The 26076-nt window shown below is 40.7% G+C and overlaps 1 protein-coding gene across 3 annotated transcripts in view; it reads left to right on the plus strand.

Moving 5' to 3' along the window:
* OTULIN (OTU deubiquitinase with linear linkage specificity) overlaps positions 1-25396 on the plus strand; it is a 40272-nt gene extending 14876 nt beyond the window's left edge. For all 3 annotated transcript variants that reach the window (XM_029912493.1, XM_024209985.2, XM_024209986.2), the window contains exons 3-8: positions 7227-7303; positions 8619-8713; positions 11542-11685; positions 19889-20014; positions 22281-22550; positions 25105-25396. In XM_029912493.1, the coding sequence (XP_029768353.1) occupies positions 7227-7303; positions 8619-8713; positions 11542-11685; positions 19889-20014; positions 22281-22550; positions 25105-25299 (907 nt within the window). In that variant the 3' untranslated portion in view covers positions 25300-25396. The remainder of the gene's footprint in view (positions 1-7226; positions 7304-8618; positions 8714-11541; positions 11686-19888; positions 20015-22280; positions 22551-25104) is intronic.
* Positions 25397-26076: the final 680 nt, after the last annotated feature.

The raw sequence follows: 26076 nt of genomic DNA on the forward strand, positions 1-26076 counted from the left end.
ATCCTCCCTTAATAAGATCTCATTTTAAAAATGTAAAATAAAAATGGTAATTAACTGTATTGAAAATGCAATAAAACAGGAACTTCCCCCCCCTCTGATGCTTCATACAGTATTTTGAATCCTGTGATCTCAGTCCTGGTAACGCTTCTTTGTTTAGTAGTCCCGTTGAAGTAAATGGAGACTAGTCATATTAATAATTGTTTGCAGGATTGGGCTATTGTCTCCCCCCTCCCCCCCCCATTTGTAGGGTTTTTTTAATCTTTTTTTTTTCTTTGTCCGCTCTGAAAATTCTTGGTCTGCCTTAGTTTGTGGTATTCCATCCTTACCATTTCTCCTCTTCGCACTTCGGTTATATTATCCATTAAGATTCCTACAAATATCTGGGGTTATTTTTATCCTGGTGTGTACAACATGCAGCTCTTTTTCCCCCTTTTAAAGTTCTTGGGTACCATCTTCCTTCCTGACTGTTTTTACAATAGAACAAAATCTGCTTCATCAAAGTGTTATTTAAGAACTACTATTAATGTTTGTTTGAATTTAAAGTAGAAGATTTACTTACAGCCTGTTTGGGGTTCTTGTTCTATTCAGGTCATCTTCCTTTATGCCCATTGTATTCTCAAGTTTTCTAATGGCACCTGTTTTGAGAAGAAATTTCTCTCTTCCTTTGACCCAGATACACACAGAAATTGCAGTGGGTGCAACCTTTTTTTGTGTACACTCAACTTGAGTGTTTTTCACTCAATTTTAAAGCAAGTGCTGCTCACACCAATTTTGCTGACACCCTGCCAGCAGAAAGTGGGGCAATATCCTAAAAGAATTGGCTATTATCTTGCCCTGAAATCAATTAACTATTACATACAAAAAACATTCCTGGAAAAAAACAACATTCTTTAGACTGCTAAGTTGAACACTGGAAACTTGGTGTCAGAAGTTAGGTTGCTCATTTAACTTCAGTTCACCTTCCTTGTTCTTTTGTATACAGGCAGTTAATTAAAGCCTGTATTCCAGAGCATTTTTTTTTTCCCATAGGACCCTCTGCCTCATTCAGTGCACAGATTGGATAGTGATAAGAGAATGAGGTAGCTGTCCAATATTTTTATTCTTATAACTCTTACTGATCCCATATCTATTTACTGAATACCATCCAAAGCCTGCTGTGAATACAGAGTTATTCATTTCCTCCTGGCCTTTTTGTAGGGCACTCATTCCCATAATATCAGAGTGCCTCACAAACAAACATTAATGAATTGATCTCCACTGAGAGATGAGAACATTATCCCCATTTTGCAGATGGAAACTGAGACAGAGATTTGCCTGAGGCCACACAATGAATGAGTGTCAGAACCGAGATAAGTACTCGGGACTTCTAGACTTACCAGTAGGAGTTGTGGGGAAAAACAACTTGAGAGAGCAGGACAAATGTATGAGTGTGATTGTATGACGAGGTTGTTCGTAATGGTAGGGGGCAGAGCTCAGCAGCCCTGAGGCTCACTTCTGGCTTATGTCTCATGTTCCTAAAATCTCATGTTTCAGGGTTTCAGCTGGCCACCTTCAGGGGTCAGGAAGGGATCCTCCCCCTCACCCCACAATGTATTCTGATTTTTATTTTTTTTTTTTAAATTGGTCCTTTGAAGGATAAAAGATGGCCACAGCTGGAGAAATGGGACACTGGGCTGGGTGGACAAATGCTCTGAGGTGGCACCGAGCATTCTCTCTGGCTGGCTAGTTCTTGCTCACATGCTCAGGATCTGATTGTCATATGTGGAATCGAGAAGGAATTTCCCCCTATGTCAGATTGGCAGTGTCCTCAGGGGGGTTTCATCTTCTTCTGCAGCGTGTGGGTGCGGTTACCTGCCAAGATCATCTAGGTATATCTCACTTAATCATTTCCCTGCCATTGTGGGGTGCTTAGGTCTATGGTGCACCTCGGTCCCTCCTGTTTTGCCCGTGGCACACAATAGTCTAGCCTCCTGAGGGTGTAATACTTTGGGCTAACTTCAGTTGTTGGGTTTAATGTGTGGATGGATGCAGGATGGTGTTGATGTCCTGTGATATACAGGAGGCAGATGATCCATTGGTTTCTTGTTCATTTTTCCAGACCACACTGCCTTACTGACAGAGATGCTAAACATCTGCAGCTCCCATTTACTTCATCTGCAGTTGTTTGTGAGTGCTTAGCACTCCTGCAAATCAGGCCCTGGATGATTAAAGTTGGGCACCTGGGAAATTTTGGAACACAATTACCTGGAAACACTTTGGTTTAAGAGACTTGCTCAGTATCACATAGAAACTCTAATGGAAGCAGGGATACAAATGAGTGCTCCTATGTGGTGTTCATCAGTCTTAACCATAAGATTACCCTTTTTCTTCCTTCAGTCCACTGTCTCATTCACTACACACCTCCCAGCTTCTGCAGCATATGAGGCAGAGATCTTACAAACATCTCATTCAGCGCACAACTGAGTTCCGTCCATCCTGTGCACTGAATTGAAAAAATAGCATGTGATCATGTAACTAAGGAGTATCCTAATGTATATATGCACAGGAAAGCAGAATAAGGTTGCATAGCAATTGAAAGTTTGGAAATGGCAGAGGTGCTTAATGACTTCTTTGTTTTGGTTTTCACCAAGAAGGTTGGTGGTGATTGGACATCTCACATAGTGAATGCGAGTGAAAATGAGGTAGGATCAGAAGAGGCTAAACTAGGGAAAGAACAAGTTAAAAATTACTTGGACAGATTAGATGTCTTTAAGTCACCAGGGCCTAATGAAATGCATCCTAGAATACTCAAGAAGCTGACTGAGGAGATATCTGAGCCACTAACGATTAATTTTGAGAAGTCATGGAAGACATGAGAGATTCCAGAAGACTGGAAAAGGGCAAATATAGTGCCCATCTATAAAAAGGGAAATAAGGACAACCCAGGGAATTACAGACCAGTCAGATTAACTTCTGTACCCAGAAAGATGGAATGGAGCAGATAATTAAGCAATCAGTTTGTAAACATCTAGAACAGGGGTAGGCAACCTATGGCACGCATGCTGAAGGCGGCACGCGAGCTGATTTTCAGTGGCACTCACACTGCCTGGGTCCTGACCACCGGTCCGGGGGGCTCTGCATTTTAATTTAATTTTAAGTGAAGCTTCTTAAACATTTTAAAAACCTTATTTACTTTACGTACAACAATAGTTTAGTTATATATTATAGACTTATAGAAAGAGACCTTCTAAAAACGTTAAAATATATTACTGGCACGCGAAACCTTAAATTAGAGTGAATAAATGAAGACTCGGCACACCACTTCTGAAAGGTTGCCAACCCCGATCTAGAAGATAAGGAGATACGTAACAGTCAGCATGGATTTGTCAAAAACAAATTGCGTCAGTCCAACCTGATAGCTTTCTTTGACAGGGTAACAAGCCTTGTGGATGGGGGGAAGTGGTAGACATGGTATATCTTGACTTCAGTAAAGCTTTTGATACTGTCTCGCATGACCTTCTCATAAATAAACTAGGGAAATCCAACCTAGATGGAGCTACTATAAGGTGGGTGCAAAACTGGTCAAAACCATTCCCAGAGAGTAGTTATCAGTGGTTCACAGTCATGCTGGAAGGACGTAACGAGTGGGGTCCTGCAGGGATCAGTTCTGGGTCGGTTCTGTTCAATATCTTCTTCATCAATGATTTAGATAATGGCATAGAGAGTAAGCTTATAAAGTTTGCAGACGATACCAGGGTGGGAGGGGTTGCAAGTGCTTTGGAGGATAGGATTAAAATTCAAAATGATCTGGACAAACTGTAGAAATGGTCTGAAGTAAATAGGATGAAATTCAATAAGGAAAATGCAAAGTACTCCACTTAGAAGGAACAATCAGTTGCACACATACAAAATGGGAAATGACTGCCTAGGTAGGAGTACTGCGGAAAGGGATCTGGGGGATCATAGTGGACCACAAGTTAAATATGAGTCAACAGTGTAACGCTGTTGGGGGCCCCCCTACCCCCCAAAAAAGTACAAGACTGCTATGTATTAGTCTCTACTAGCAATTATTCTAGTCTATGCTTCTATGTATTATTAATTAGCATCCAGTACAGTGCCCACAATATGCTTGGCATTGTTCAAACAGAAACAAAAGTAGTGTCCTTCCCCAAAGAGCTTACACCCTGAACAAGACACACAGCTGAAGGGTAGAGGGAAAAGGAACAACAAACTGATTGATGTGGTCAGGTGATAACTGGATATGTTCTGTTAAAGTTTTAAGAATATGGTTTTTGTTATTTATAGCCTTAACAACATTGTTATTTATAGCTCTTTATTTCTTTTATTCAAGTCTATGCCCACTTATCTTACAAAAATGAACTACAATTTCTGAAGTTATTTGCAGAAATACCTTCATGGCCTAACTCATTAGTCCTCTCCACACCAGTCTGAACATGCTACCCACAACTGTGCTTAAAAGTACAGTTATCAGGGTTTTAGGACAATTTCCATGATTATTGTGGGGAGGGATCTTTTTATTCTGAAAACAGTAATGCCATAAACAGCCTGTTACACAATGTTATGGCATAAATTATAAGATTTGTTTTCAGAAAAACTTTGCTCTCCACTAGCCAGAAAAAAAAAGTTAGCTGTGGCCAAACATAGTGGAGGTTAGCAAACTTTCATCTATAGAGCAGAAGACCTACAACAGTTTCAATTTAGAATTTTCTAAGACTTGAAACTAAATGACTGAAAGTCTGCATAGCTAAATACAACTTGATTTCCAAGTTTACGCATCTATGCTTATGAATTTTAATCTCATATCTGACAGAACTGATTATCTGTACTACGTATAAAGTAGGACTCAACCAAGATTCTTCAAGGAGGCTCAGACAACCTTGGAAGACACCAAATTGTTAGCATCACAACATTATCTGAATATTAATTGCTTTTAAATAGTCCTATTTAACTATTTATACTCAGAGCCATAAATCTCCTTCCTGAAGATTCAAGCAATATCATAAATAGATTATAAATAGACAGAATTGTTTTCTGTGACAAATCTTGGTAAGACTGAGTTGTCTTAAGGGGAAAAGCTGTTAATCACATATATAATCTTTAATGAGAATCTATTTTATTTTGGAGTACACTCTCCACCAGCTGCGACTTAGGAACCTGAAAATAGATTTCTGTACATGCCAAGATATGATGAAACATTTCTAACAGAAATATCACAGACAGGCTCCTTTTTTCAGTGTACTTGCTCAGAGGTGTTCAGACAGCCACTAGAGTAATCCACAGTTAACAGGCACAATGGCTTTAATATGTCTAGTTACAGATATTTGATGAAATACTATTTTAAAGTTTCACAACACCTTTTGATCTTGGGTGATGACAGTAAAGCTCAAACATTTTTTGTAAATTCTCTTTGGAAACCTACTCTATTACAGGGGAGGCTGATATTGACCCTATATATGTAGGTTACCAAACTCCTTCCATTATAAGAGATACTTGCAAGTATCTACCACCCCACTCCCATGCCCCTCCCCACCCCGAGACTGCCACAGGGAGAAAGCTCTGATGCCAGATAAGTGCCTTTTCTTTGTCCTTGAAAATTCTGTTCAGTTTGGCTGACATATAAACTTTGAGTCACCTTCCTCCCAAAAGGAAAATGGTATGTTACCATTGAACATAATGAATTTTTTTTAAACCTTTTTTGTTTAAAAATTTTTTTAAAAAAATCTAGTAAATTAAATGTAAGAAAACCATATTAAAAGAAGGCTATTTAGGATGCAAAGTTGACCACTTGAAATTCTGACATTTCATAGAACTGGAAGGGACCTCAAGAGGTCATCTAGTCCACTCCCCAGCACTCATGGCAGGACTAATTATCTAGACGATTCTTGACAGGTGTTTGTCTAACCTGCTCTTAAAAATCTCCAATGATGGAGATTCAACAGCTTCCCTAGACAATTTATTCCAGTGCTTAATCACCCTGACAGTTAGGAAGTTTTTCCTAATGTCCAACCTAAACCTCCCTTGCTGCAATTTAAGCCCATTGCTTCTTGTCCTATCCTCAGGTTAAAAAAAATTCTTCCTCCTCCTTTTAACAACCTTTTACATACTTGAAAACTGTTATGTCCCCCTAAGTTGTCTCTTTTCCAGACTAAACAAACCCAATTTTTTTTTTTTTCAATCTTCCCTAATCGGTCATGTTTTCTAGACCTTTAATCATTTTTGTTGCCCTTCTCTGGGCTCTCTCCAATTTGTCCACATCCTTCCTGAAATGTGGTGCCCAGAACTGGACACAGTACTCCAGTTGAGGCCTAATCAGGGCAGAGTAGAGCGGAAGAATTCCTTCTTGTGTCTTGCTTACAACACTCCTAATACATCCCAGTATGATGTTTGCTTTTTTTTTTTTTCCTTCCTCATGGCAAGCAGTGTGGGGGTGTTAAGATTTTGAAGTGCAAGTAAAAGTATTTTTTTTTACATTCTAATCGAGCAAATGAGTAGATAACATGCTTGATGGTAAATATTCATGAAGTTTTGTAAGGCTGAGATTGTGTTACAGTCAGATTATTATGTAATTATATGCTGAATGCCTGGCAGAATCGGTTAGAGGAATATGCAGTACATCAATATTTAAGACATGCTTTTGTCTTTCAAGTTCATGACATCCAAATCAATCATAGATTACTGGCTCCTACTCAGTATGACACCTTAGCATGCTTTTTGCTGCCGTTCAATCCCAGTTAGAGCTTGTGCATAGGGTTAAGGTAAGTATTGTATTTTTAATTTATTATATATTTTTACAGTACTTGTGATATCACACATGATAAATAACAGTAAGACCCTTTAAACATAGCTAGAGTTGGCCAATATTGTAAAAATAATTACAAAATAAAAAGGGGACTTATTTTACCATTCCATGTGGTCTTCAGTGGGGTTCACATCACCAGCAGAGCCCATGTTAGGGAAGGAGGCAGTAATCTATTACTGGCATGGATGTCCTGGAACTGAGAATATGATCTACCTAACTCTTTTTTGGGGGGAAGCATTCACCACATAATTAAGATTTTTATTTCCTTTAAAAATGCATAATAAATGTAGATAATCGTAAAACATTGAATTTTCTAGTAATATTTTTGAGAATGATTTAAATTACTACATCCAGTGGGAAATGGAGTAAATGTGAATGCCGACAAGATCTATGGTGTTACATGAAGTGTGTATCAATGTTATTTCAGTGAGGAGGACATGTACCGTGATGCAGAAGAAATAGAGAGAGAAAAAGTATTACCTGTTTGTGAGACAGGCTCCTCAGGTACATTTGAACTTTAGTCTATGGCATTACACACGTATAGTAGAATAGCTTATTATTATAATAACACTTCTAGCTTTGTTGCCCTCATCCGCAAAGATCTTGTGCTCAACTATATCTGTGTGTAAATGTGGTGGCGGTTACTGCTCACAGTTGAACACAATGCACATTTTCATCCAGTGAAAACTGTAATATAAAATCACTTTGGCTACAATCAGACTTTTACAGTCTACCTGTAATTTTTCTCTTTCGCTCTCAAAATTTCCTCACACCCAATTGAAAGAGTTGATGATGGATGACCTTTGTGTGTTGTGCTTGTACATGTGTAACAGGGCTTGAAAAATTTATCAAACACTACTAGCTAATAGGCAACATGAAAGTTCCCACTCCTGGGATCTATGGTCCGTGTTCTTCACTGTTAGCGCATCGCTACTAACTACTTGGAATAGAAGTTGGTGGGATTTCCAGGAAGGGTTGTGTTCCTCAGCCCTGCCTAGGGAAATAAACTTCTCCTACCACACTTAGGGTATGTCTACACTACGGGATTAATCCGAATTTAGATAATTCGAATTTGGGAAACAGGTTGTATAAATTCGATTGTGCGCGGCCACACTAAGCACATTAATTCGGTTTTTAACCACATTAATTCGGTGGTGTGCGGCCACACTAACCCTAATTCGAATTAACAAAATCGATTTTGGCGCTACTCCGCTCGTCGAGGTGGAGTACAGAAATCGATTTAAAGCGCCCTTTAATTCGAACTAAATGGCTCTGTTGTGTGGACGGGTGAAGGGTTAATTCGAATTAACGCTGCTAAATCCGAATTAATCCCGTAGTGTAGACCAGGCCTTAACTAGTAAGTGTTTGATAAATGTGGGTGGGGTTCTTGCACCTCTGTCTCTTCCCTTTTTGAGGGAAGGGAGGGAAGCTCTCCTTTCATTCTCTCTGGCTGCTGAGGGATGGAGAGAGTTTACCAGTCTCCCCTTTCCTTCTCATGCTTTTTTTTTTTTTTTTTCCGGGGGGTGGGAGGGGAGGAGAAGGGGGAGTTGCTGGGGTCCCTTCCTTGCTGGATCACACCATCATTTTTGCTTGCTCTCTGCTTTCCTGAGCATTTTTTTTTTTCTTCTGATACTAACAGAAGATACTATTTTTATTATTAGAGCTCTGCTACATCAACTTCTCTTTGATTAGTACTGGTTTTATTTTTGAGTGTATTGATGAATAAAGTACAACCACTTCATTGTGTAGCTCTGTTTTATACTTTTCCTTAATTTAATGTGTGTGTATATAATAATATAAATGTGATCAATCTTGGCAGAAAATAAACTCAGTGTTGCACCTGAAATGGACATCATAGAGTACTGCCAAAAAGAATGGAGAGGAAATACACCGGCGGCAAAACGTATGAAAAAGGTATGACCACCTTTCTCTCCCCTCCCTTCTACCCCCCCACCCCCCGCGCTTGGAAGGGTTTTTTGTAACTTTTTGCCAAAATAGGCCCATATCCTGGAAACACATATTAAGTGCATGATTCTTTTATGTTGAGTTGGCTTACAGGTATGAGCTACATGCTGTACACAATAGTTTAATCATTACTTTTCTTTAACTGCTAAGGGCAGTGACAGACAGAGTTTTGAGAAAGACTTTGTTTATTAAGGTTTTATAGCTACAAAGGCACTTTAATTGATACTCTCGGTCATGAAAATGTTAGTGGTACCAGGTCAGTGAGATGATTCCTGCCCACCAATTTTAAACCCTCTATCTGTGTATAACAAATAGCTGCCAACACTTTCTTTGCAGTTTGAAAGCCACTGAGGCTGGGTGGATGACCAGAAATGGTAACTTCCAAAAAGAAAAGTTTGAGACTTTAACCTGAGCCTTCAATTCTTTTGAAAAATGGCTGGGTTTTTTTGCATGTTCTCTTGCTTATATTAATCTTTTTTTAGGGGTACAGCATTACTTTCAGGTAGATCTAGAATGGGAGAATTTTAAAAATCTGTTTTGATTGCTAAATAGTTTGCAAAATCATTAACAGAATACATAAGATTTATAAAATACAATTTTTTTTCCTTTAAATGACAGAGACTTTTTACTTCTCTGAGAGCTGATGAGAGAAATAAAGGCCAAACTTTGCTTTAGCTGTAAATGCCATTGACTGTAGTATGGGGAATACAGAATCTAGATTTAGGGTCCTCTTACTTAAGCAAAGGAGGAACTGATCTTCAGCTTAGTCTTAGTTCTTTGGCCTTGCTTTCTCAATATGAACACATAACGTATGTATTTTGGGTGGGGAGAAATTTACCAGAGCACTTCAAATGCACACGCTTCTTTGCTGGAGGGAGCGTAAAAGAGAATGAACCACACGTGACAAATACTGGTCATGTTGCTTAATGAACTGCTGAAAGATGCTCAGACTATGGGGATGAGAAAAGAATAAGAACGTAGAGAATAGAGCTCTTGTTTTAAATTTGATTTATTTTTTAAATCTTTAATCTAAGCATTCTGTTTATTTGGGGTCCTAAACAGTTTTTAGTATTTTTAAAACAACTTTTAAAAGCCTTTTTATTGACCTTGAGTACTTATTGTTACTGTGCAGTGGGCTTTAAGTGTCATTAGGCCAAATTCTATTCTTGCAACTTATTGCAAGATATGAGAGCAGAATTTGACCCATTGAATGAAATTTGTAGTGTTGCTGAGGTTCAGTTCAGGCCTGACCAAGAAAAGACAAAATGAGGACAGAATTGATTATAAGGTATCATGCCTCCGGATAACTTTCCTTGTTCTGCTGGTGAGTGCATTGGTAGTGTGCACTGCAACAGAGTGACTGGCTATACTCACAGGAAAAAAACCCCAAGAACTGGTGTGGTGTGGTGTGTTTTTAATGATTTAAAAAAAAAAAAATACCTCTCTTCAGCACATCCCAAAACCAACTGTGATACTGGAGCAGAAATACAAGCAGTGTTAAATAAATATACAATAATACAAGCAGGCATTAAATAAAACAAGTGTGTGGTGTGGTATGGTGTAAACAAGACACACTTCTATGGCAATTTTGCTTAGTAACAGCTGAACTAAAGCAAGGCTGTTTTTTGTCATACTTGTGCAACTGGGTGTCAAAACACTGTCTGCTATACTTACCAGAGGATTGCATGTTTTGTATGTATCTGCCAATTTCAACAGAAATAAAAAGTCTGCTTAGAGCCATTCAAGGTTTTTTCTTTTCAATCCGTCTGTGTATAGTTCTAAAGCACCCATTGCCATAGTTCTTAGCACTGTCATGCAGGGTGTCCTGTGCCAATGGGACAACCATCCTGTATCATGTTTTTGGCTTTTGGCTTATGTGGTGTTTTCTGTCTTGCAAGAACATTACTAGATACACACTCTTTTGCAATCCTCCCCCCCAACCCCCAATAAAAGTTAATACTTCGATGGAGGAGGAGGAGGAGGAGGAGGCATCTAACAAAGTGTTTTTAGGGTGGAGTGAGGGTAGCTGAACAAAGGGTATGATTAAAAAAATGAGGGGGGAAATGTCAATTTTTGTATGATTGTTGAAGAACCTACTTTTTCAATATGTAAAATTAACAATTTTGTTAATTTAACACTGTTATAAAACTGGAGTCCTCTATATTTACGCAGAAATGTGCTTCAGGCAGTGTCACTGCACATGCCTCCACACTTACCTGCCAGGGAGCCTCAACTCCTGCATTGAGAACATCTGCAGGTTGTAAGCAGCTGGTTCAGGATCATTCTGCATGTTTTAATTAATGTGCTAGTTCTGATGCTGATATTTCACATGGTCCAGCCAACATCTTTAGTAATGTCCTTTGGTCCAAAAGGTACAATAGGTAGAATTTTCAAAAGTGCCTAAGAGTCAGGAGCACAAGTTTCAGTGAAAGTCTGTGATTTGTGCTCCTTAAGTCACTTTGGCAATTCCCTGAACCTTCTAATAAACTCCTACTTCTAATGATTGGTTTGGTTTCTCACTTTGGCTGCTGTGTGGTGTGGTTGTGTTTTTTTGTTTGTTTGTTTTTGTTTTTTTTATATTTAAATAGCTTCTATTCCTATTAGATTTCTCAAACAAAGGCGTTTGAGCTTTGTCTGTGGAATATTGGGCCAAATGCTGTTGACTGTTAAATAGATCTGTTATTTGGGCATTTAATTTGAGCAATTATGTCAGGTTTAATGCGGGTTTGATGTATTTTATGCATAGTTACTGCAATTTATTTTGTATTTTTATACAGGGATATGAAGCAGTTTCTCAGAAGTTTACCTCTATAAGGAGAGTGCGAGGTGATAACTATTGTGCTCTCAGAGCAACATTGTTCCAGGCACTGAGCCAAACTTCTGAACTTCCTGACTGGCTTCAGAGTGAGGACTTAACGTTGGTATGCTTCAAACTTATATCTCCTGATAAGTAAGAACTAACTTTTTTTCTCTATTGGGCAATCTTATGGCCTCATTGCTGTACTGCATGAGCAACGCAAAACACTGATGAAGCTATCATCACAACATGCTGGTGAAATCAGGACATACTATTGTCACAGTTTCAGAGATAACTGCACCTATATTCCTTTTCTGTGCTCAATTCCAGGCGTGATCAGGCAGGGCTCAGGTCTCCAGCCATCACATGTCTCTGGGTAGGGACCCTTGTCCTCCTTCCTTCTGATAGTGGTTTTTTAAGGCTACGGGGCTGCCTGCCATATCCCCTGTGTGTGGTATTCCCAGCAAGCCAGTCTTCCTCCAGGCCAACAACATGGCTTTGCTTTCTCTCCAAGGGCTGTGAACAGTGAATTGCCAGCATTTACAAGTTACCACACAGCTCTGTCTCAACAGGCATGTTTATTCTTGGGACAAAAGCTTTGCACAGAATACATACAAAAGTTTCTACATGCTTATCAATAAATATAATCCCTCTGTCTTATGGGCCTAACAGGGCAATGTCCTTCCAATGGGCTCAACGGGTAATGATCAGTGGCTCCATGTCTAGTTGGCAGCCGGTATCAAGCGGAGTGCCCCCAGGGTTGGTCCTGTTCAATATCTTCATTAATGATCTGGAGGATGGTGTGGATTGCACCCTCAGCAAGTTTGCGGATGACACTAAACTGGGAGGAGTGGTAGATATAAGATACAGAGGGACCTAGACAAATTAGAGGATTGGACCAAAAGAAATCTGAGGTTCAACAAGGACAAGTGCAGAGTCCTGCACTTAGGACAGAAGACTCCCACGCACTGCTACAGACTAGGGACCGAGTGGCTAGTCAACAGTTCTGCAGAAAAGGACCTAGGGGTTACAGTGGACGAGAAGCTGGATATGAGTCAACAGTGTGCTCTTGTTGCCAAGAAGGCTAATGGCATTTTGGGTTGTTTAAGTAGGAGCATTGCCAGCAGATCGAGGGACGTGATCATTCCCCTCTCTTCGGCATTGGTGAGGCCTCATCTGGAGTAGTGTCCGGTTTTGGGCCCCACACTACAAGAAGGATGTGGAAAAATTGGAAAGAGTCCAGTGGAGGGCAACAAAAATGATTAGGGGGCTGGAGCATATGACTTATGAGGAGAGGCTGAGGGAACTGGGATTATTTAGTCTGCAGAAGAGAAGAATGAGGGGGGATTTGATAGCTGCTTTCAACTACCTGAAAGGGGGTTCCAAAGAAGATAGATCTAGACTGTTCTCAGTGGTAGTAGATGACAGAACAAGGAGTAATGGTCTCAAGTTGCAGTGGGAGAGGTTTAGGTTGGATATTAGGAAAAACTTTTTCACTAGGAGCGTGGTGAAGCACTGGAATGGGTTACCTAGGGAAGTGGTGGAATCCCCTTCCTTAGAGGTTTTTAAGGTCAGGCTTGACAAAGCCCTGGCTGGGATGATATAGTTGGGGATTGGCCCTGCTTTGAGCAGGGGGTTGGACTAGATGACCTCCTGAGGTCCCTTCCAACGCTGATAGTCTATGAACCCTTCCGCAGGATAGCGGCCCCCTTGGACAAAAGCTCAGATTCGTTTGCTGGACCATAAAGAAGGCCCTCTGTCAGTTCAAAACTCACCTTATTATACCAAAGTCACTTTGTTTGAATCTTTGGAAAACTCAGTTTGAACCATCTATGCAAACCTCCCCAGGGAGTCGTACAACTCTAGAGTTGTAGTCTCAGTGATGTGCCTATATAATCTCACTCTCACTCAAACACACAGTTTTTAGTTCCTAGAGGAGCTGTGGTAACCTCTCCCATGGAGTAGCATAATCACATATAAACCATTCACAAATTTAATACAATGGTCTCTGAAGATACTGCATGGAGTTGCAATATCTGTCACAAATATTAATCCAGATTTAAAGATGGTGGGTGGGTGGGAAATTGAGGCAGAGAGAGATATAAAGTGATTTTTAGAGCTGGGCACTGAACCCAAGTCTCCTTAGTCCAGGGGCTGGCAACCTTTCAGAGGTGGTGTGCCGAGTCTTCATTTATTCACTCTAATTTAAGGTTTTGCGTGCCAGTAATACGTTTTAACATTTTTAGAAGGTCTCTTTCTATAAGTCTATAATATATAACTAAACTATTGTTGTATGTAAAGTAAAGAAGCTTCATTTAAAATTAAATTAAAATGCAGAATCCCCTGGACTGGTGGCCAGGACCCAGGCAGTGTGAGTGCCACTGAAAATCAGCTCGTGTGCCGCCTTCGGCACACGTACCATAGGTTGCCTACCCCTGCCTTAGTCACAGCCCAGTTATTTGACCACAGGACCATCCATCTTCAACTACTATTCTTGGTTCCTTTATTTTATATAGCATGAAAGTCACTATATGGAATTTATTGTATTTGCGACAATATTCAAAAAAATTAATATACCTTAATTTAATTAAATATTTGAGATTTCCATTGAATTAATCTTCAGTGCAGCTTCGACAGTTTGTGAATAACTACCTTGAGGTTAAATGTATTGTTCCTCTTGGAAACTGTAATCTTTTGGTATTAAGGGGAGAATGTATTGAGTTCAGTAACTCCCTCGTACACCTAAACATCAAGTTGGAGGTGCATTGGTAGTATGGTGAAGCTTATGTCAAAAATATTTCTATACTAATGTGGATAACTAGACTGTTTGGGCTTTTGATACTTGCATTCTGTTGCTTCACCAGCAGTAAATTCACTTAAAAAAAAAAAAAAAAAAAAAAAAGAAGGGGGGGGGGGGTTGCTACTAGAAACTGCAGATTCTGTGGTCTAATACACGACGTTCAGAACCCATGACAGATGTGTTTTTCATTGTCTGCAGAGTTTGGTCAAAATTATCCTATGATGCTCTAATGCAAGCTTAGCCAAAGTATTTGGCAGTTGAACAGTGCTCTTGTTACAATGCTATTGTGAAACATTCTGATTTGCTTCAGATAGTTCATTAATGAGACAAGTTGAAAGTACCCTTACAATGGGCAATTGAGGAACTCGTGCACGTTTTGAATGTTATTTATATTTTACCTTGACTTTTTATTACAAGTGCATTTGGCATTACAAGTAGTAAATGGATATTTTGTTTCCTTTATTGTACGGTCATAATTGTATATTTTAATCGCAGAACTATTTTGGTATAGAAAGGCTCAGTGCCCTAATTATCTACTACTTTTGAGACAGTAAAGCTCTAATCCCTTTAGTTAAATCCAATTTTAAAACTTCCAAAATATGATAGCTTTTCAGCAGAAGTACACTGACAGAGTTGTCTTGTAACTTCTGACAGCAATACTGCCACGGATTACATCTGCAGCAACAGCACAATACAAAGGACTTCATAAAAATAGTCTCTAGGGGTAACCCACTCCTGCAAATGAAACCTCCCAACATGCACTTTGAGGGGTTGTATCAAAGAGCATTAGAGCACGAGAGCTTCCTAGAGGTGTGTAATTCCTACTTGGTGGGTTTTTAAATATATTGACTTCATATTAACTTTTTTCTACCAATCAGACTGTAAAAAACTTAAAATGGAAAATGTTGAACCATATATCATTGTGGGTTTTTTATTTTTTGCAATTTTTAAAAGGAGGGTAGATTACCATAATAGAATAGTAAGCTTTGTGCTGTGCTGAAATTCATTCAGCAGTGGGCATAAAGAGAGCAGCGGAGTGCATGCGAGGGAGGTGTATTAGTGGCAATTAGCAATACTTCAACCCTGAGTTAAAAAATAAAGTTTTTTAAAATTAAAAATATACTGATTTTAAGATTCTGATATTGCATATTCTTGTCTTCAAATGGATATTTGTATAATTATGCCCCCCAAAAAAGAAAATAGAATTTTGGTGGCTCTTTGAGTGATTGTCCCTTTATGTAGTGAATTATAGTTACTTCAGGTTACCCATATACTCCATGTGCCCAGGAACAGAGATTTTTCTGTAGCAGTGTCTGTGTGGTCCGCATATGTGTCCCCACTCTCCTGGTGCTCTGCATTAAGGGAATAAAAGGGGTTGCTGCCGGATCACCACTGTCTTCATCCTAGATCCTAAGAACTGAGCTTCAGTGTTCATGCTGACTTCAGCTTTTTCTGTAAGTAGTTTTTAAAATCTTCATAGCAAGCTTTAAGGGTTGGTTCTCTATTTTGGAACACCCCACCATGACAGGGAGCAATTTGAATACTCCCCCACACTCTGAACTCCCAGTGGTTGCAGGGGAGTAAGCCAAAGATCCCCAGCTTCAAAAAATCACTGTGTGTGACATAAGCCCTTCCTGGTCACACACTGTCACAACACCTGTCTGCACTCCTTGAGGGAAGCACTTGTCCTGTCAAGGTATGGCATCTACAGGTTGTTCCTAAGTGGAAGTCATCAGTCCAGGGAGTTTCTGCTCCAAAGCTTGCTCATGGAGGAGGCCAGGAAGGCAGGACCATCCTCTGGCCAGGGACCCCTGCTGTATGTCAGCCTGAAGAAGGTAGGAATGGCCCCTCTTCTACAGTCCTGGGGAGTTCCAAGACCTTTGACTGCAAGAGATTCTGGAGAGCAGAGCCAGGGCAGGGAGACATAAGCACGCCCAGAAAAGCAAAGGTTAGGGCGCTTACCCATCCAAGCCTTTTTAAAAAGAGGCAGAAATTCCTTGTCCCTTACCAAGTCATCAGGAGCATCATGCTCTGTATCAGGATGACCTGGTACAAGGAAGGACTGGATTGGGACTCCTTTGAAGGGCAAACCGCAGCACCCTCTGCTACTGGGATGATTCCTTCTGATGCAGTCGTGGCTGCCATTGGAGCCAGCACCCTCTTCTTCTGTGACCTGAGCTGTGGAGCTATCTTCACTTACTCAGCACGCTTCTCTGCTCCAGAAGACCATCTGCTTTTTCTATCCACCTTATAGTCCATTCATCCAATCCATATTTTTTTAACTTGCTGTCAAGAATACTGTGGGAGACAGTATCAAAAGCTTTGCTAAAGTCAAGATATATCATGTCCACCGCTGTTCCCATATCCACAAAGCCAGTTTTCTCATCATAGAAGGCAATCAGGTTGGTCAGGCATGACTTGCCCTTGGTGAATCCTTGTTTACTGTTCCTGATCACCTTCCTCTCCTCCAAGTGCTTCCAAATGGATTCCTTGAGTGCTTCCATGATTTTTCCAGGGACTGATGTGAGGCTGACTGGCCTGTAGTTCCCTAGATCCTCCTCCTTCCCTTTTTTAAAGATGGGCACCACATTAGCCTTTTTCCAGTCATCCAGGACCTCCCCCAATTGCCACGAGTGTTCAGAGATAATGGCCAATGGCTCTGCAATCACATCCGCCAACTCCCTCAGCACCCTCGGATGCATTAGATCCGGCCCCATGGAATTGTGTATGTCCAGCTTTTCTAAATAGTCCTTAACCTGTTCTTTACTGCTGAGAGCTGCTCACCTCCTCCCCATGCTGTGCTGCCCAGTGCAGCAGTCTGGGAGCTGACCTTGTCTGTGAAGACTGAGGCAAAAAAAGCATTGAGTACTTCAGCTTTTTCCACATCATCTGTCACTAGGTTGCCTCCCCCATTCAGTAAGGGTCCTACACTTTCCCTGACCACCACCTTGTTGCTAACATAACTGTAGAAACCTTTCTTGTTACCCTTCACATCCCTTGCTATCTGCAACTCCAATTTTGCTTTGGCCTTCCTGATTACACCCTTGCATGCTCGAGCAATATTTTTATACTCCTCCCTAGTCATCTGTCCAAGTTTCCACTTCTTGTAAGCTTTCTTTTTGTGTTTTAAGCTCACCGAAGATTTCTCTAAGCCAAGCTGGTTACCTGCAATATTTGCTATTCTTTCTGCACATTGGGATAGTTTGTTCCTGTACCCTCAATAAGGCTTCTTTAAAATACAGCCAGCTCTCCTGGACTCCTTTCCCCCTCATATTAGCCTCCCAGGGGATGCTGCCCATTAGTTCCCTGAGGGAGTCGGTCTGTTTTTCTGAAGTCCAGGGTCCGTATTCTGCTACTCTCCTTTCTTCCTTTTATCAGGATCCTGAACTCAACCATCTCATGGTCACTGCTGCCCATGTTGCCACCCACTTCTACTTCCCCTACCAATTCTTCCCTGTTTGAGCAGTAGGTCAAGAGGAGTACGGCCCCTAGCTGGTTCTTCCAGCACTTGCACCAGGAAGTTGTCCCCAGCACTCTCCAAAATCTTCCTGGATTGTCTGTGCACCAGCTGTCCCTCTGGATCTGCACAACCCCTCGGGTTCTTCTTTTGACCCTATGGGAATTCCCTGGTGTGCATGCACCCTTGCACCTTTGATCAGAGAGATTCATTAGTAGTGTCTGTTCGGCCTTCGCATGCACTGATGATAACTTCGTGCTCCAGACTGAGCTGCATGGGCGAATCACCTCTGTTCTTTCTCAACTGCCTCAGCCTGAGACGGAGCTTAGTGTGTCTTCATTGTGCATGCTTCAGCCGCTTGCAGAGTTTGGTCTCCTTAGTTTATTTAGTATTAGTTAGCTACCAGCTGCTGAAAAGGTTTGTTTTATTTCCTCTATGGAAAATCTTCCCTGTGAGGGGCATGCCTGATTCACTGTGGTTTAAATGTTGCCTCACATGTAGAGAGGCTATCCTGGTCCATGATAGACACTCTCAGTACATTTGCTGCCTGGAAGAGTCGCACATTCCACAGAAGTGAAACTTCTGTTTGGTGCTCAAATCCAAGGCATGGAAAAGCTGGAAAATCAAGCTGCGACTGTTAATGATGGAGCACTCCCTTTTCCCCACTTCAGAGCTAGGTCAGGACAGTCACTTGGAGGAGGAGGATGGGTTACTCACCTTGCAGTAACGAGTTCTTAGGGGTGTATTACCCCTCTTGTGTAGTGCACTACCCAGCCTCCTTCCCCACTGCCTGGTTTTCCCCCTACTGAGAGCTAACTGTAGAGAAGAGCTAAGATGGTGGCAGCCCCCTTTATTCCCTCAATGTAGAGCACAAGGAGAGTGTAGGTGCATGCATAGACCACATGGACGTTCTTAAGGAAAAATCACTGGTCCTGGGTGCATGTGCAACCTGAAGTGCACTATGCTCTAGGGACATCACATCTGGAAGAACTCAAGTAACTACAAGGTGAGTAAATCATCCTTCTGTGCTGTTGTGGTAAAATTTACATATTTAAGAAATCCGGGTCTATGCAGATGTGGATGCTAGCATCTCCTAAGTTATCCCTTTCTTTTCTTTCAAGGAAAATCTTAAACCAAGTCTGCCTTTCTTTGATCATATGTTAACTGCTTCTACAGTTCAGTTACACCGGACACTTTGGGTTGAATATGTATTTCTTTGGACTATTAGTTTTCTCAAGCCACTTAAAATTTGATCCTAAATCAGTTTCAAATACTATATTATTTCAGCTCATTAGTATTTGACAATTAATACACAATCGCTGCAAATCTTTGACTGTTACTCAGCGTGAGCATAAGCTGTGCTGATAAGGTTTTAAGAAACCCCTTAGGTGCGGGTTGGGCATGTAGGCCCAAAAAAAAAAGGATAAATAGAAGGCAAGAGTTGATTACAATATTTTGCAATTTTCTAAAACTTTTTGCCTTCCTTCAAGAATATTGAAGACTACAAAATATTCATATGGGGGGGAACTCTTGGCCTTACCTCAGCTTTATTTAGGTGGCCTAAGTGGTCTATTGTTAAGTTTTGGGTGTTATGCCACTAGCCGAGTCCTCATCCCCATTCAGTCCTTGGCTTGTCCCTTTTTTTTAAAAAAAAAAAAGATTCTTAGTAATGTGGAACTGAACCAATATTAATTTCACACAATCCCTCAAACCACCAGCAGTTGGTGACTGTTACCATTCACGTGCACTTTAATTAAATTTGTTATTGGAAAGGCTATGTGACTGGCTCGTGGCCTGGTAATGGGCTAATCTCCCAGCTGCTGATTAATTCCAGCTCTTGTCCAACAAGAGATGGAACAAGCTCGTTGGTTCTTTTTTTCTTTTTTCTTTTTTTTTTAAAAGGGGAAAAAATTGGTGTGCACTTTTTGTACACAACAGCTTTTTTTTGAAGAATATGAGGGTACCGTTGTAAGCAGCAATATGTAGCAATATTTTCAGTAAAATATCACAATTTTACTTCCAAGATTTGACTTAATAAGTTGCTTGTTTTTTTTTTTCTCAACTTTGTAGCTTCCAGAAAAACTGCTGAGCAAATACGATTGGATCCAACAGTGGCAGCTAAGACAGAAACTGGGCAGGAAGATGGGAGAACTAAGTGACGAAATTAAAGACTACTTAATACTTCTAAGGAAGAAGGTTGGATAAATTATATGTTCACTTTCCTTAGTGAGTTACAAATAAGTATGTTTAGCTCTCCACCAATTCAACCTAAATTCTAGTAGAGTAAAATTATTGTTCTAGGAAGGGTAATTAATTACTTAACATATCTGGAATTTGACACCAATTAAAGGCAATAGAAAATGTCTAAGAATAGAAAATGGAATTTAGAATTCTTTAGTATTAAGTTAATATTTAAATCTTCAAATTCACCCCTTCCATGTTGAGGCATAGTATTTCTTTGCCTAAAAGCACAAGAAAAGTGGGAAGACTTTAACCTATTCCCGGAGCAGTTTTACCAAGATATTCCTGCCATACAGTTATGGAACTGATCAGACCTTCATGTTATGATGAACATAATATACACATAATGAAGGAGGCAGCTTGAGACAATGTGGGTTGTATTACTGCAACACAGTAAGTGTTGCACTAACCTAGTGCCACAATTCGTTATATGGTCCTACTTGGTAGTGTAACACTCCTGTGAGGGTGACTCAGCCTTTCACCCTACTTAGGTAGATAATTGTGTTCCAAGTAAGAGAGTTCATTTGGGGAAGAGCTGTGTGCTTTCTGGATGAGACCTCACAAACAGGACATTTCTAGTCTTCATGGGCATGGAAAAATCCCTTGTTTCTAAGGAGTTGGAGGTTTGTCCTGGCACTCTGGTCCAATATTTTCCATCTACCCCTTCACTATTGCTGTTAAGCGGTCTACTGGCACTCCATCTAGCTGCTGTTCTGAGTCCCAGGGGTGAAAGGATTTCCTGCATTTATGTAGTACCACGTAAAGTGTTTTTAGAGCCTTAGGGATGAAAGATGCTATATAAATGTAAGATACCAGAAGGGTGTGAGGAACTATACTGCACCACTACAGTGTGACATTTTTAATGAATCTTCTTGTGTTTCCTAATTTGTGGGAACTTTCTTTTACCTTCTTGAATTAGCTGATGCATGGACTAGTCTGTCAACATAACATTTTATTACTATAAATACATAGTTCTAGGTTCGCGCTCAATATTTCGGTTCATGTTTACCGTACATCCGTAGTTAGAGCAGAGGTGTGTTCCCTATTGGACAAACTCTCTTAGTACCTGAGAGGCAGTGGGGTGATGGATGGCTGCAAGCAGTGATAGAATGACTGAATCATAGCAAAATGAGTCTTTACTCCCCTTATCATTTGTGTGTTTATGTATGTACATATAGCCGTTATAGCATTTATCATCTAACATTTCCCAAGTGCTGTACTCTTTATCGATTAGCATTTGATTTTTCGTATTACAGTATGGAAACTGCTTACTCCAGGGGTTCTCAAACTTCATTGCACTGCGACCCCCTTCTGACAACAAAAATTACTACATGACCCCAGGAGTGGGGACCAAAGCCTGAGTTTGCTGCCCCAGGTTGGGGGGGGGCCCAGAGCCCAACCGTCACTGCCCTGGGTTGGGGGGCCAAAGCTCAAGGGCTTCAGCCCCAGTCAGGGGGCCTGTAACCTGAGCCCTATGGCCCAGGGATGAAGCCCTTGGGCTTCACTTTCATCACCAGGCTGCAGAGCTTGGGTTTCACCTTCATCACCAGGCGCCAGCAAGTCTAAGCCAGCCCTGGTGACCCCATTAAAACGGGGTTGTGACCCACTTTGGGGTCCCGACCCACAGTTTGAGAACCCCTGGCTTAATGGAATGTTTTAATGGTTCCTTTATTCATGTCTTCTGTGTGCATATGTTTACATTTTTATTTTAAACATTTTAAATAGGCACAGATTTACTACTTCAAATGCTAATATTTGCTTATATGCATATTTATGCAATTTCTGTAAGAATATTCGGAGCAAAATAACTAAAGCAGTGCGGGTATTTGAGATGCAGGGAGAATATGAAAACTATAGGTATTGTTACAGCCAATGAAAAGGTTACTGCCTCTCTCCTATCAGAATCTGTCTCTCCACCCCATTCTGCCTTACTTTTTCCCCTTTCCTTTTCTTTCTATTGATCTTGGCCTCATCAGATTCTTGTTGCTACAGGAAAAAGACAGCAGCGGCTACAGCTATGGGAGTATTTAAAATAAATAGATTTTATTTTTTTTTAAGTTTAAAAAAAAAAAAAAAAAAGGCATGAGAGCCCTTTATACATCTAATTCAAAGTAGCTGTGCTGAAAATGTGTCAATCTACACTTGAAGGTCCTTCTTTCCTTTTGCAATTATGAATGATCTGCTGTCACTTATGTTGATAATACTATGTTTGCTTTTATAGTGGGAGAGTATGAGTGAAATGAAAAGTCCTGTAGCGAGACAAGCAGCTTGTGATGAATTGTTCTCAAATGAAGAGGAGGAGTACAGTCTCTATGAAGCTGTGAAATTTTTGATGCTGAACACAGCTATTGAATTGTATGATGATGATAAAAAAGGAAAGAAAGTACCAGTGTTCTCATGGCTATTGTTTGCCCGGGATACATCCAGCAGCCCCAGTCAGCTAATGAATAATCACTTGAATCAAATAGGTCACACTGGAGGCCTTGAGCAAGTAAGGAGAGCTATTTATGCCTTCTAGTATACATGGCAGTTTTCTCGTGTCTAGGACTTTCCTGCTGTGGTAGAAGCAGAACTAACCAGAACACGAAAACATTTTCTGAAATGCTTTGGAAATCAGCAAAGCTGTAGCAGCTTAAGTTTGATGTGGTTTGATGCTTGTAAAAAGGTAGCTGCTCAGTAAATGGAATAATAGCAGTACTTGTTAATGGTGATCTAGTTAAGAGTCTGTGCTCATAATTGTAAACCCCCGTTTTCTGAAGCGTATAACTCCTAGATAACACATTTTGCTCATATTTTTATACATATAGTTTTTTTTAGTAAAGTAACTGAAGTATTCCATGATTCTTATTGTACCAGAACAGGCCACTTCTCTTTATTTAAAATGTTGATTTTAAATGTCAAAATAAAGATAAGTATATATGAAAAGCTAACAGTACCAAATTAATTACATAAGGGAAACATATATGAAACAAGAACTGCATAATAAATCCATTTTCTGACTGATAGACATTTTTACTGGTCTTGATTACCTGAAAAAGGTGTAATTCATCCTTGAGGAATTGCAGCTACCTAAATGAACCATGACTTAATGTATATATCACAAACTGGTTAATGAGGATATTGGTGTGAAAGGTGGTACAAACATTTTAAAAAAATCAGGGAACCTGATCTCAAAAGAAGACCGGATTCCTTAAATCAGTGGAACTGCCCTCAGAAGTGTAGTTGCAGGATAAAAACCCTAAGTGCAGTGCTCAACTGTGCATGTGTTAATAATAGCTAAGGACCGGATCTTGTTCCCATTTAAGTTTTTGTACTAATCTCTCATTGACTAGGTGCTTAGCCGACTTTACTTGAAAAGGTGGAACTATCACCTGCCTTTAACTTGTTGACTTTTTTGGGGGTCCAGCTTTGTCACCCGTACTCACATGGAGTTGAACTTTACTCAGTGACTAATCCTAATGAAATGAATGAGACTGTTCTGATAATAAGTTATAACTAGAACAGGGTATGCCTGGCCCTGTATGAGTTCACAAGACAGGTGGGAAGCAATGGGGGAAACTCTTCCTCTGCTACCTCACATCCATGCAGGCAACAGGCCTAATAAGGTTCTTGTACTTGCTGAGCACCAAGGACTGCAGAGGCTAATGCTGCTGACCGTGCTAGTCTCTACTAAATGAGGGGGGGGCAATGGCCCTAACCTGCATGCATACAAAAATTACCATCAACCTTGCTCCAACTGGCAGAATTGGCTGGGTGCAGATGTGAGTGGATGCCCGTAGTACCTTCAAGTGTGGTGGTGGTGGCGCAACACTCATGTTCTTCCTGGCATTTCCTGGGGAAGTACCATGCCTTAGAGTTTTATTGAGCAACATATGTCTGCACTGCTGCTGTTGGGGCACAATTCAACTCTATTCCAGCTATTTGTGCAGTCGTCCTTGTTTCACTCTGTCAAGGGACATTTAAACGATCTAAAGAGGAGTTGGGACATGGATTCTGAGTGCATAGGTATTCCCATTTTTTAAAACTATATTTCTTTTATAAAGAGAATGTTACTGCTTTTAACATGTGTAGCACCAGAAACTAAAGTCCTGAAATAATCAAACTTATACAGCACAAGGAGCGTCAAGCAGAGGTTACCCCTCAGCCTTACAACTCTCTTGTGTAAGTTTAAAAAATAATAGCAGGTATTAAATGCTGCTTTAGTTATACTAAAGCAAATGTATATCAAAGTGCTTTAAACAGTTTTTGGTTTTTAAATGTAAGAATTCAGGCTTTGTCCAAGGGGAGTCAAATCTAGCCGAACCCCTTGTAATTACACCTCTACCCCGATATAACGCTGTCCTATGGAGCCAAAAAATCTTACTACGTTATAGGTGAAACTGCATTATATCAAACTTGCTTTGATCGGCCAGAGTGTGCAGCCCCGCCCCCCCCGGAGCGCTGCTTTACCACGTTATATCTGAATTCGTGTCATATTGGGTTGCGTTATATCGGGGTAGAGGTGTACATGTCTTAGACTGAATTCTGAACATCTAGTGCACTTGGACTGACTCCTATCTGTCTCAGTGGAGTAACGGAGCATTCAGTGGTTGGTAGCCTCTTTTCAGGAAATATAACGGTATAGGTCCACAATTTTCAATCCTGAATGCTTAAAGTTAGGTACCTTAAGCACTGAAATAAGTGGCATTATTTCTTTCAAAAGCTTTGAACACACATAGCTCTCATTTTGAAATGAAGTGGCTTGATTTTCAAACATTCGAACAAACTATTTCACTGCCTTAAGCACTTGAGATTAAAACAGTATAGCCAAAAATTTTAATGAGCACACAGTGTGAAATGGTTGTGTACTTGAGCCCTGAGGATGGCCTATCCGTAGGATGGGATTTCAGCGAATTTCCCCATGCAAGGGAATCTCAGTATCTGAGCTTCGTTGTCCATTTTAAGGGTCGTCTTATACAGAATAACACTCCTGAAAAATATACATTAGTATTATGGATTACATTCTAATTGTTCGTTTTTTGTTTTGTTTTGTTTTTCCAACCCAGGTGGAAATGTTTCTTCTTGCATATGCTCTGCACTATACCATCAGAGTTTATCGATTGTATAAATACAGCACTGATGAATTCATCACACTTTATCCCAATGACCCAGAGGAGGACTGGCCTGTGGTGACTCTTATAACTGAAGACGACAGACATTATAATATTCCAGTCAGAATGTGTGAAGAGACTAGTTTGTAAACGAGATTTTGGCAGATTTATAAATTTGATATCCAAATCTGACCTGGACGTTAAATTTCCAACACTATATTTTGAAATAAAGTCATGATGAGATTTACATGATGAAACCTACAGTACTTTGGATCTTGAGTTACAAAGGTTTGAACTGAAATTCCAAATAGGATCTTTGTAGTGGGCTGACTTGGGGCTAACAGGCCTAGTAGGCATGCCATGACTCAACAGTCCCCAAAGTCCTGAGATGGCCTTGCTTGGACGGTCCATGGGCATGGTGGCTGAGTTACGGTCCGTTGTTCCCTGGTGCTCTCTGGATTCTCCAGACCAGGGGAGGGGAGAAGGTAGAAAGACCTTGGCCCTTCCTCTCCACCAGATCCCAGCCCAAAGGGAAAGGGGAGAGGAGCGTCTCTTGCTGATACACCCAGACCAGCGTCCTCTGGGCCCCGTTCTCTCTTCAGTTTGGAGGATGATTGCAGCACTCTGCCCCCTCCCAGCGGAGAGTTCCCCATAAGTCTCAGCAGTTCAGATAGTCAAAGGGGTAGCTCACTTCTCAATGTTCAGATATTCTCCCTTGTCAGGGAGCAGAGGAGGAAAAAGGGTCAGGCCCCCAGCCTCCCAGTTAGGTCTTACCCACAGTCCAGACCCTTCTCCTGTGGTTTGCTCTGTCCCAGAAGCTGCAAACTGGCCTCCTCCATGCAGACAGCCTCTCCTTCATTCTTCCCCCACTTGACTGTCAGAGTCCCCTTTTAAGCAGGCCCTCCTTTTGGAGCATGCTCTGCAGCT

This window comes from Terrapene carolina, unplaced genomic scaffold (genome assembly GCF_002925995.2).
Source record: "Terrapene carolina triunguis isolate 2854851 unplaced genomic scaffold, T_m_triunguis-2.0 Scaffold48, whole genome shotgun sequence".
Taxonomy (NCBI): domain Eukaryota; kingdom Metazoa; phylum Chordata; order Testudines; family Emydidae; genus Terrapene; species Terrapene triunguis.